Raw genomic sequence first — 13418 nt, 5'->3', positions numbered from 1 at the left:
CACGTATTCCTGCTTTTCGCTACAAAGGCTTTCATTGTTTCCCCAGCTTGCTGCTCTAAGTTTCACAGTCCTCCTCCTCCAAACACTGGCAGAGTATTAGTGAACGTTCCTTTCATCAGTTCACAACAAAAAAATGTTTCTTTTGTATCTCCTTACACTTGAATTTAATTACAGCTATTTTGAGCAATAGTAAAATCAAAACAAAAGCCAACCAGAAGCAGCCCATTCCTTCTTCTGGGATCAGTTCTTCAGCCCTGAATTAGGGGATAAAAGGAAGAATGTACTTTCCTGAAGGATAAGTAAGGCTTATAGACAATCAGACCTGCAGTCCAAAAGGCATCGGTAAGGGAAGCAGGTTGAGTCAGCATAGCACAAATGCAAGGGCACAAGGACAGAATATTATATGAAAAGGAACAACCGCACTTTGAATTATAGACAGATATCTAGAATAGAACTGTCAGAACAGAATTTGGGATGTTGCTCACATGGTAAATTTTCCAAGAAAAATCCTGCCTTTACCCACAGGCACTGTCTCACTGGGCTCAGAAGGATTCTCTCAGTGGCATTCTGGGTGTGGAATAATTTGTTTACTTTAAAAAATGTCTTTAGGAGTGGGTTCTTTCCTTGCAGCTATGTTATAATGTATTCATAGGGGCATAGTTTTCCCTTAGATGGTTATTTGGGAGAATGGGTGGGGTCTCCTTTTAAATTTATATGACTTTTAATGACAGTTCTGTTTGTGCTGTAATCTTCCCTGCGGGAAAATTTTTCTTTCATTTCTTAGATTTATACTGCATGATAACAAGATCAAGAGGTTAGATACTCCCTGGAGGCTCATCTGGCTTACCTTCAAAAGCTAATCTTTTTTGTTTTTTTCATGCCGTAGCCATTTACTTTCTGTGCCTCAGCTCTCCAAATACTACAAAATGCCATTTCTACCTTGGCTCCTGCATTGTCTCCAAGTGACAACCTCTCCTACTATTCAGGAGTAACCTCATTCCTTTCCTAAGAGAATTGCAAGAAGTTTATTTGTATGTCAAACAAAGGACAGAGCCTACAGTTCTTTTTCCTTAATTGTATCAGTGATGTTATGAAGCTAGCAAATCCAGTCAATGTGACCTTGAGGAGGTCTCATTCCCCCCAAGAAGAAGTCATATAAGACTTCACAGAAAGTGAACGGAGAAACCAGGCAGCTATTCTCTGCACATGGGTATCAGGTAAACTGGTCCATGGCAGCTTTCAAACCGCTGTCATAAGCACAAAGCCGCTTTGGTGGGGGTACTGGGTTGGTGCTTTTTGTGCGTTCTCCTGGGATACACAGACTGTGAGGCAGTACACAGCACTTGCTATAATCAGCTTTTATCTCCATACACTTTCATTGCTTTCAGCCTTTTCACAGGATGATACAAGGCGCACTGTGTGACTATGCTATTCCTCAGCCTAGGTCTTGGTCTGCATCTGCATTTCTGATGTGCCTATGGGAGCGTATACAAAGGGGTGAGCAGCTGCAGGTTCTTATGCGTGGTGAAATCAATAAAATGGAGTCACATTTTTGATGCTGGGAGATCTTTTACTTACTTTCCTGTTATTGGATTTTTTAGTTCCCCTCTGCACTGTGGGAGAGAAAGAAAGAGGAGGATGGGCCAGTACAACAGGTCAGAAGAAAATACAGGCCATTGAAACATTCTTTGAGAATATATGATATGATATGAGATGGCTTAATATTAGGCAAGCGTTTGTCTGTACTACCACTGCTGGTACTAATAAGCCAGTGACCTTAAAGATAAGCTTCTAGGGCTGAGATGTACTTATCTCATGTGCACAAGTATTAGATCATATTTCTGACTGGTGATGAAGTACGGTATGAGAAAAACTCTATGTCTCGGAGTTTTAACTTCCTTCTCTCCAACAACTTCCTTATCCCCGTCTGTTTTCATCGGCTGAAGTGCTTTGGTACCATGCTTCCTACACAGCAGTAAAACCAAAAAGCTTTCTTCTGCTGAGCTTAGACATCTTTATTAATGAGTATCACATGCTTTCGATCCTTGGCCAAGAGTCCTTCACCAGCGTTCAGCGTGGTATTATCAGGTACCAAGATTATTTTACTAATCTCTTATGAGTGAAGACATTCAGCTAATTATCATATCACCCATTTGGAGGTCTCTAATTTACAGTCAAAGTAGGCAAGTAATAAGTATGATGTGCAAAGACTGGTGGGCTTCTCATGCTGACAAGGTGGATCCCAAGGTTCTGCATTAACCTTTTCCTGGAAGTGTTACAACACTGTACTGCAATTGCAGGCACAGCTATGGTATTCCACTAGTCCTGTAGGAAGCCAAAGGCCATGCAAGAGGAGAAACAAAACTTGTAGGTGAGCTATCAAGCAGACAGGGAAACTGTTGCTCAGCAGGGTTTCACCATTTTGGTGGAAAGGCACTCAGAGGTTTGCATCGTGCTGGGAAAAGCCTTATGCTGAAGCTCTTCTCGGGCTACACAATCAATCTGTACAGAACAGTAATTCCAGTGTTTCCAAGATATCACTGTACATGCCAAGATCATCTGGAAGCACTGACCTTAGTAAGCACACGCTTAACAGTGGCTGTCTACCGCCTGTCTGCAGCCCACTCCTTGCCTGCCCTCGAAGTGTGGCCTGGGAAAGAAAGTGGCTAGAAGCAAAGTTAATATTCTCATAGAAATTCATTCAACCAGGCTGCCCTTTGCCCTGTAGGCTCCTTGCAGCTTTCTAGGGAGCTGGAAGAATTGCTCAAATGATGGCAAAAAGTATGCCCTAGTGCCACTTTCACCGAGGCACCCAGTGTACTTCCTCCTGATTGCGCATTTGGTCTTGGACAAAGTGAGAAATACTTCTCTCTTGGTGTATTTTTAAAGCCATCCCTTGCAACTGATAGGCATGAAAGTATATCAGAATATTTTGCTTTATGCAAACTACAACATCCTGCTCCATATTGCTTAAATATTTTGTTAGTGTCTTGTATGTCTCCTAAGTAAATATTCATGTTCAATGACAGCAGTATTTGCAGAAAGAAAGCAGTCCTTCATCCATTTTCACACTGGTAAAGGGGAAGACAGTAATATTCACAATAACTGTATGAGTTATTGTGCACAAACAGAGCTCTTGTCAGAAATTCTGAAATTGCTAGCAAGAAAAAAACATAAGGTTTCTGGACATTGGGCCACCATTTTCACTGCTTCCCTCACTGATGTGTAATAGCACTGAGAGACAACACACTACGCAATAAGTTACTAAATGACCCAATTCTGCATCTGATGAATGTGAAAAGCTTTAAAACATTTTAATGTTGCAGAGCTGTAGAACTGAGCCAAAAGAGGCAACAACACAAACCTTTGTTCTCCAGCTTAGGGAGCACAGTATTTCAAATACCTAAAAGAATGCAGAATTACAGAAGGTCTCAACGTGCCTTTGCTTCAAGGCAGGGCTGCTTCACACCTTCTGTATCTTTTCAAGCACTGTTATTTTAATAGCTCATGTTCCTGGTATCTTTAAAGATCACTTGAAATAAATCCCCATTCATTTATTCATAATGTTTTCTTCCATTTATAAAATATAAGCCTGGTCTTCCTTTGCATGCTAACTAGAACGAAGGCGGATCTCAAGCGGTTTGACTTCCTAGAGACACACTATGGTCAAACATGAGTTGCAGGGTTGAAGTGCTGGGCATTTCTTAGCTGGCTGCTGCAAAGCCAACAGGGCAGTAACCACAGGTTTCTTTATGAGTAATGGTGGACATTTCCTCCCACCATTGCTTCTGCTACATTCATGTACAACAAGAGGTGTCAGAAGGGGTTTCTGACCCAATGGGCCCTTCCTTCAAAATCGCAATGGGCGCTACTCATTTTTAACAGTTCTTCCTCAAGGACATACATTGGAAATGAAAGGATGAGAACATAAGCCTGGCAAAGACTGAATCCAGAATGCAGGTCACTCCACTGATGGTGCTGTAGGATCTTTACAGTCAAATAGATGTCCTGCAGAAATTCTCTCCCACACAGAACTGTGGCAGTGGCAGTGTTTTCTGCTTGTCACAGATCTGAGAAGACAGACTGGGGTGTAAACAGCTAGGAGCGAGAGAGCTCAGAGTAGAAATTTGGGGCAGTAGGGTTCGGGGGAGTAGGACACCCACTTTCTATCCACAGCACCTGACAGTTCAGGGGGACAGACTTCAACAAGGAGCTCCCGGTATGCACTCACAGCATAGTGTCAAAAAGTGAGGGCTGAGCTGCTGTGTAAGTCGCGGGCATTAATTATGGTCCCAGGCACCTCTGGGACTGCTCCAATCACTGCTTGTCAAGATGGTTCTAAAGAAATTGCTCTTTGGAAGCTCACTTTCTTTTCTGGTGTATCAAGGACTTTAAGCTTCCTGCAAACAGACTCATGTCACTTCTGAAGAAGTTTTAAGAGGGGACTTTTCAGTTCCTAGTGTCATCTTACTTTCTAAAGGACTGGTCTTGAGTAAGGACCTTGGAATGTCACCCTAAGGGAAGAGCTTGGAATAGGTGACAATATTCTTGTGTTTAGCCACTAAACATTGGCCTAAGTAAACAATCAGGTACCTCACATGGAAAGCTTGTGTGCTACTTAAGGCTTCATGCTTGACTACACAGAAAATACTACCTGTTATTTGCTTTTTAGTCTCTACATCCCTGGTCTGCCGGAGTACTCGGAGCAAGAGCGGGATCCCTTTCTGCTCTGACACTTCCAGTTTGTTGTCATTGTCCTCAAACACCAAGTTTCTCAGAGCACCACATGCTGCCCGCTGAATGTCCTCATTCTGAACATCAAGAAGCTGTAAAAGTTTCGGGATACCACCAAGTGAGAAAACCTGTGAGGAAAACAAAACACAGCAGAGAATAGTTAGGTACTGCAAATGACAAACTCCACCCTCCCCCCAGAAAACCTTTAAATAGTCATAGGGACTTTCTTTGTTTGCTCCTATTTGAAAGACTTGAAGTACAGACCATTAATCATTTGGACATGGCTGTTAACTTCTGGGCTTTCATATGAGTCACAGTTAAAATCCACAACTAAGGGAGGTGTCATATTTTAATAATTAATGTAAGAGAATGAAACTAAATCTCTTCCAGCTTTGCTGCAGATTTTTACTCTCTGACAAGACATTTAATTGCTCTGTATTTTAGCTTCCATGGTGGTGAAATGGATATTTGAGATTTAACTCTGGAACATTTATAAACTGCTTTGAGATTTCTGGATGTAAAATGTTCTTGATATGCCGAGTTTGCTTTTTTTCCTCAGCAGCCAGCCTGATGGAAAGATGATATTTTTCTCTGTTAACTTTTGTGCACATACTGAAAGTGTATTAAATAAGAATACATTTTACTTAGTACTTCTTATCTGTGACATACTGAGAAAAACATAGTAAATTAGTAAACTTCAAAACGTAGACTATTAAACATTGTAAGCTGGTTAACCACTGAACCACCCACATTTAACAAAGACTACCCTTCAGTGTCTAATTCTTTAGAAAATAAGGTTTTGGCCCCAAATGAATGAAGAATCAAGATGTTATTTTACCGCAGCTGTACGGAAACAAATAGTTTCCAAGTTCTACATGTTGTGGCAAATGATGAATCCCATATGAGCTGTGATGTAGCATAAGCAAGCCTTGGCTCATTTAGGAATGAGTTTCCTTGTGTAGAATCAACAGCATGTGAAAGACTTAGAAATCTGATACAACTGTCTGGAGTACTCCAGAGTTTAATGATAAAGAGAATTCAATATGACCATCAGGTGTTGGAGACAGGAAGAAATGAAATGTAACAAAGCCTTTTGCCCTTCATGCCCTGACAAACTACACTGCCTCCCTGCCCTTCCTCTGATTCTGTTGTACAAAAGGCACAGTGTCTTGCTGCTGCACTGCTGACCTGATTCCCCTGATTCAACAATCACGTAGATGCTAAAAGAATGAAATACAGAAATACCTATCTTGAGGTAAGCGGAGCACAGAACAGGCTGAAGGCACATCGACCTATTTTACTACAGTAGATAAGCACTTTTGACATCAATACCATAGCTGGCTGTTTTTTTAAAACTTTCTGTTGATAATTTTAAGTGGTTTGTAACTCTTGTAAAAGAAGTGGTGTTATTTTGACCTAATGTGCAGAGGAGAATTTACAAAAGCTAGGGATTGGTCTGTCTAAATTTTCATCAGTAGACAAAACTTCATCAAAATACTGTAAGACCACAAGTTCACAAGAAAAAGAAAAGCCAGTAGACCCACTACCAGGTATCAGGGAACCAGACATTGGGAAACACAGCATCAGGCTGAAAGACTAAATGAGGAAACAAGACAATGCCCATGTGAACAAGTCTGATGGGCAACAAACAGAAAAACTCAGTTATGATATGTGGGATAGACAGGAAAATAGAAGGCGGCTTCAGGCTGACTGCTCCAATTTGAACTTTTACTCATCCACTTGTTTTTCAGGGAAGCTGCCTGAGAGAGGCTTGAATAATAAACCACCTTCAAACATTCAGTTCTGAAGCTCTGTCCTCAGACTGAAATTAAGGCTGCTAATTGTACTGGTGTTTTTTTTCCAAAACAGACTTTGATCTACTGTGAAGCAAGTTAAAACTACCAAAGGACTGAATGATGTTAGGCTGTCACTGAACTGGACTGCATATACATGAACATGGAGTTAAGGCTGAGATTATGTATGAATAATACCAAGCAAATTACAAAACAAAGCAGGTCTAGGAAATCTTTTTAAGTGGTTGAATTAAACAACCACCTTACACATTAATGTACAGAACCGTTCAGCAAGAGAGCCATAATTGTGTTCGATAGTGAAATTTAAAAAAAAGGCAGAACAGAGTATTTTTAATATTCAAAAAACTTTCAAAAGACTTAACGAGTCTCCTGTAAGAGATGTACAAAATTTGCTTAATCCAAACAATTTATTAGCGCATTTGTGCAGTCCCAGCAAGTCCTTACTAGTTTGGCGAATCCATACGCTGTATTAGCACTTTGTGCAGTCCTAGCAAACCCTGAAGCTTGGATAACTTTCCACTGTACTCCCAGAGTTTTATTTTCTGGGATATTTCTATGCCAATGTTGTAAGAATGCCAGTAAAGAAAAGAGACAGGAGCAATTATATTGACAGGAAGTTCAGACTCTATGACTTACTCATAAAGGATGAAAGAACTATGTTCACTTAGCCTGGAAAAGACCAGATTAAGTGGGTATACACTTAGCAGCCTTAGCACATATGTGAAAAATCACTACAAGAGGGACAGAAAAAAAGACACCTTTCTCCATATCCATGAATCAACTCAGTTTGCAAAAGGGAGACTTAAGTTACACTTTAGGAATATCTGGTAAGGGTAGGAAAGCTCTTTGACTGCCTGCAGGAGCTTGTGGGTTCCTTGTCAATGGGATGTTTTAAAAGTTGGTCATAAACATCTGTAATTAGAGATGGTCTGGGTGAATTCTTACCTTACATTTCTATGTCTCCTATCACAAAATGCTAAAGACCAAATTTTTGCTAGCGTAGACCAGTGCCTTTTCACAGATTTAAAGAATCTGCAGCAAAAGGCATCAGTATATTTTAGGGAAAATATTCAACATCAGTATCCTACAAGGTTTCTTGGAGTGCCTTTTTTTTTTTCATGTTGGCATACAGTGCCATACAATATAGAAAGTAATTTGCTCTACCTGACTGTAACTGGCATAAAAATAATTACTTACTCTTCTTCTGGCATCTGCTTTCTGGAAGCACTCATGCTGTATGAAAGTCACGGCAGCAAGAATCCTAGGTGTGGACTGTGTATTTTCACTCTTCAGTATGCTCACTGCACGCTCCAGAGTCATCTCCCCTTCTGGGCTCCTTAAAAGTATAGATGGAGAAAATATAGTGAAGCAAGACTGCAGAAAAATCATGATTTAGCCTGTGAAACTTTTTTAAATGCTAGGATTTTTGTATTTTCCGAGTAACTTTAGCTTTTCTTAGCAAATTATTCCCTTTCCAATAGCAGAAAATATTATAAAAGCTTTAAGAGATAATAATATTCTGGGTGAAGAGAAAATTATAAATGGAAGTGTTACAACAACGAGATGTTCTGGACAAAGCAAGCCATGCTTCATATTACAAAAACAAAATGGAAACATTGGTGGATGAAAGATCCAAAGAAGGCCATAACCAAATTAGAGTGTCTTTTACTTATCACAAAGATACTTCGATGTTTTCCTCACTAATGTGATGATTGCTTTTTTATAATTGTTTTCATGCTTTTTTTCAGTTTCAGTCCCCAGGCTACATATATGCAGGGCTCAGTACCTGCTTTTTTTCAAGCGTATAGAGGTTGTTCTGGTTTGAAAGAGGTGGGTAAAGCCTTTTTCAGGTGGGACAAAATAAAACCACCACTCACTAAATTGAGTATGTATATCGCCTATGGTACGATTAAAAATATGCACAGCCATTTTCCTCCCAAATTCCAGCATGTTTGCTGCGTTAGACAATTGTATAAAAAAAACAGAAAGAGAGGTCACCAGACCCATTTTTTCTCCAGTAAATGGAATGTGAAACAATTCATGTCACAATCAGGTGCATTAGCTCTTGGACAGGTGGTTATGTTCCCCAGCCTTTTTATTTACTTTTTTTATTTTTCCAAATACTTTCCACCCAGACAAAATTAAAGGAAAAAACAAAACAACAACAACAGAAGTGGACAAGACCATGAGAATTCTATGTTTTTTTTAAAAAAAAATAAAATAAAGAATTGTAGAAACCAGATCCCAGGCTGGCCAGACAGGGAATGACAGAGCAGTCTGCGAATCACAGTGAAACAAGTAGTCATTGGCAATAACTCCTTGCTTCAGAGCTACCAGAATCAGAATTGTTTACTTGATAATCATCTCAGTAAGTGCATCTAAAATTAAAAATTTTGACAGTTCTGAGACTGTCTCAGTAATGGACTGGCAGGAGTGAAAGAGCCTGGAAGTCCAGGCTTGCCCAGAATGGGCTGCAAAGGAGCAAGGTAGACAAACCAGGCAGAAATCAGACAGATTTCTCACAAGGAGTCTTGCTACAAATGTATTGAAATGCAATTCTTTACCCCAAAATATTTATGATGAACACACGAGCTCTGAGACAAAAATGGATTTTGCTGGAATTTTTCCTGCCAGCCACACTGTAAATCAACATCTGCTGCTTGCTTTTGCTAAGGCGAAAGACAATTAGTATGGATGCAAGGACAGCAAAAAAATGAAGAACAATTTTGATGCACCTGTTGCAAATGAAATTACACTCCTGTACACTGAGGTTTCCACCTGCTTTTATATTTCCCTTTGGCATAAATCATGTTATTTCTTGTCTTCTCCCTCCTCCGAGTTAGTGTTTTGAGCAAACACGCTGCATCTATAAGTGCTGAGACATGCTTGTGCAAGACAAAGATGAAATGAAGGTGACAGCGTGTTGAGGATGTCACTGGAGAGGTTAAATCAAAGTGAAATTAGACAGAACTATGGTTAGTATCTCTAGTGTCCTGGGCTCTGGTCTGGTAATGCTTACAGCTTCCAGATTTTCAGAACCCAGATTTAAAACAAAGTAGCTGCTAAGTTCCTCTAAGTTGCAAGTCAGGTGTACTGATCAGAAACCTATTTAAAGGCCTCGAACAATGAGTAATGGAAAAAAGCCAGATCATATTTCTTCTTACTCCCTTCTAAGTGCAACAGAAGAACAGGCTTTTCAAGCTTGGGTTTTCGTCAGGTTTCTTATATCAACAAGGGTTTTGTGACTATGTTATATACTTGCACATGTGAGCATGCCTACCGGCCTGTTAGTCACTGCAGTAACTTTGGAGCCCTTGGACCAAATTCAGTCGCCTTCTACAGAGCGGCGGACATCTCTGACATCTCTGATGTATTAAATTGGGAGTCATTTCAGTGACTAACAGCAGAGGAGGACTCTATCCATGCACTTTCCAAGGTCAAGATTGCTGCATGAGCTGATTCCTCATGGGACACCAGAGAATCTACGTGGGAACTCAGCCTCAGGATACCGAGGATGTCCCAGAGTAGTAAAGGTCCATCAGCAGTCACTGCCAGGCTGAGATAAACGCGTGTACAGCCAGAGACCAAATTTCTAACTGCTGGTTGTGTAGATCTGCACTGACACTGAGAGCAGCCTGCCATTCACCAGAGTTAGCCCTTCATGGCTGATACTCCTTCATTTGCAGTAGCCACAATCCTTCTCTCCTGTTGTGCACTGCCACACTAGGATTGTTCCTCATTGGATAAAAAGAACATTCACTAACCTTTTATCTGACAGTAATAAAGGATGCAATATAATCTTTGACCCTCAATGGTATTCATAAAGTTGCAGCACCCCAACTTTTGTCAAAATAAAATTTGATGCAATGATTCCATCCTACCCTCTAAACATTTACAGGCAAACTTAATAGCCATGTGGCTGATTAGCATGTGTAATGACAACAAACGGACATTCAGACAATGGTTGTTAAACAGAACAATGATTTGACAAGTTCTGACTTCACCTTAATTGCCAGAATATAACATTTTTGAGATATAGACACTAATCATTTTGTGACAGCTCTCAGCACATTGAAAGGTCAGATTCTGTAAGCAGCTGTTTCTCAGACAGCTTCAGGTTGAATCTTTCTCTATTGATATAAGGATGCCTTTAACTGCTTCACTTTACCAGAAGAAACAGACATAGCATCTCTATACTCTGATTTTTCTACTTTGATTTCACAGCATGAACTAATTCTTCTACAAAAAGTTTGAAAATGCTTCTATATACATTTCAAATACTATACACAGTCCATTATTTCTCTTTAACCTTAAACAACTATTTTACATTATTTTAATTAACCTTGGAAAGACCTAAATTGAGATTTACATACAAAAGTACAAACTTCTAGAAAAATCAAATTACTTACTATCTTTTGCCCCTCCTTCTATTACTAAGGGAGCAATAGCTGAGGGAGCAATATATCAGATAATGCAACCTTAAAATCAAAGAGAATGGGAAATGACAAGAAATGTGAAAGTCTCTACTAACTTCTTAAACTGAGAAGTCTTGTCAGAAGAAATTATGGTACTACTGGTGGAACGACAGACTTAAGTGAAATATCTCTGATTTGAAAGCAGCGTATACCCCAAAGCAAAATGTCATCTATTATGTTTTAAAAACTTAATTCTACATTAATCTGTGCAGTAGCTAGTTGTGGATGAACCAGAATGTAACACAACCAAAACAGGACTTCTGCACCAAGCCCTTCCAGTGACAAGAATTACAAGGGGAATTATTAAATCTGTAGATTAGATGTCTGAAAACAGTAATAATGTATGTGGATATCATACACACGTTAGTACATAAGCATATGTAACAAATACTGACTTCAGTCAGCTAAAATGGCTATAGTTTCTTCCTCATCATTTAAGACTCTAGTGGTGCAAATCTCTTGTGGAATTGTACCTTACATGCTGCTTTTCACCATCCTTTTCACTGATATATTTTACAGAGACTTTTTTAAACTTTGGGTAGAATAAAGAGACCCTCATTTCCCCCAAAATCTGGTTATGAAACTGAAGTAGAACCTAGGATATTTGAAAATCTAAACAAGATACGTACAAGTAAATTAAATAGTCAGAAGTACTGAGATAAACTAAATCTGTAAACATCTGCAGAAAGAACTTTATTAACTTTCACAGCACTTGCAATTGCTTTCCTCTGTAATTTCCAGCGAAAGCTGAGCTTAAAAACTGGCATTTAAGGAATTAAGCTGTCAAAAAGATTTCCATTAGGTCACAAATCTTCCACCTGGAGATCAGCATGGTCTCAAGCAAGCCACTTGCACAATGACTGAACATAGATGTTTACATCTGCAGGTATGAAAAACAACACTTCGGTTGATGTTTGTGCAGGCAGACAACCAGACTCCAGTGTCTACACCTGCAAAAGACGAACCAAAATTGTTCCCATACAAAATTAAATATCAAAATTGCTGGTTGTGGCTCAGAAACACGCTCAAGAATGTGCTTAAACTTAAGTAAATGATTAAGTCAATGGGATATACGCCTGTTTGTAAATTGTCTTACTGAGAAACAAAGTCGTCCCAGGTACCTATTTTCATTACTCCTAATTCTTTAGCTGTTGTGAGCTCTCAGCTGTTTTTTCTGGACTTACTTGCTGTAAAGACTGAATACTTAAGACTCACATGTTTAATACCAGATCTCTTAACTCCTGCATCACCCAGCTCAGGTGTGGGCACAAGACCATGTATCTTTGCAAATCTAGTCATAACACACAACACGTAGTTGATGACAGAATATACCTGACCTGTACATAGCAGTGACATCAGACGATGCCTCACCTCACACAGTAGCAAATTTAGAAAAAGAAGAAAGATGGCCTTCGGAAAAATGAACTTAACAGCTACACAGTTATGGAAAAAGAGACACTTCTTAATAACACTGTTATAAATTACACCATGTTTAACTTACATAAGAAACCTTAGAATCCTATTTGGATTATGAAAAAACAACAGAAACCACAATAAACAGTGCGAGTAACCATCTCCTGTTTGCCAAGTGGTTTGTTCTGTCCATTGAACCTTAAGAGCTCTGGAAACAATCAGAATTATTCAAAATGAACAAAATATTCACTCCTGAGGGGAATTTCAGTACTGAAAAATATTCTCTTTTGAAAATGGAACTGATTTTAGACATTCTGAAATCTTGTCTGGAACAGAATTTCAGGGAAAAAAAACACCAAAGGAACACTTCTAAGATTTTAAACAATTTTCCAAAAGTCTGGGGGCAGCTTTGGGAATTTCTTCCATGGAGCTAACAGGGCTTCAAATTAAGATAGCATCCTCAGAGCACGTAGGATCTCATGGTAATGAGAAGTTCTGGAGTCCTGAGATTCAGAGCAGTTTATATTTGTTCTAGGGATGGATGGTGCTACAGATCTAAGAGAAATTTCTGCCTGTGTTTTAACTGAAGGTTATCAAAAGTTTCCTTGAAACCATGAAGGATTTTTAACTGGAAATTGTCAATCTGTCAAAAGCTGCTTCACCAGTAGATTTCTGATCTGTTCTCGTGAGAACCAGTGCTGAAATTATCCAGTCTCTAATGAACACAAAATTTGCCAACGCCTTACTGTGTATTGTGACTTAAGTTGTAAACTACTCAGTGACTACTTCATGTCTCCTTATAAAATTGATTAACTCTTGGCAAAAAGGGGTCCCAAACCTAGGCAGGAGGTGTGGAACCTGCAGTATGTACATACAGGTACACTTTTTCTCCCTTTCCTCTGTTGCTCTGGAAGTGGACTTTTAAAACCTACTTTCTGCATCCTCTGCACTTACGTTTCATACACTGTGTTGGCTGCTGAAC

At 39.5% G+C, this 13418-nt stretch overlaps 1 protein-coding gene across 1 annotated transcript in view; it reads right to left on the bottom strand.

Moving 5' to 3' along the window:
- PKP2 (plakophilin 2) overlaps window positions 1–13418 on the bottom strand; it is a 35826-nt gene that overhangs the window by 19354 nt on the left and 3054 nt on the right. Inside the window, exons 3-4 of the mRNA XM_009887066.1 lie at window positions 7746–7884; window positions 4655–4862 (exon numbers count right to left, since the gene is read on the bottom strand). Coding sequence (XP_009885368.1) covers window positions 4655–4862; window positions 7746–7884 — 347 coding nt within the window. The remainder of the gene's footprint in view (window positions 1–4654; window positions 4863–7745; window positions 7885–13418) is intronic.

Source organism: Charadrius vociferus, unplaced genomic scaffold (assembly GCF_000708025.1).
Source record: "Charadrius vociferus isolate BGI_N301 unplaced genomic scaffold, ASM70802v2 scaffold756, whole genome shotgun sequence".
Classification (NCBI taxonomy): domain Eukaryota; kingdom Metazoa; phylum Chordata; class Aves; order Charadriiformes; family Charadriidae; genus Charadrius; species Charadrius vociferus.
Note: the sequence above shows the minus strand (reverse complement) of the source record. Positions and strands in the feature narration are given on the sequence as shown.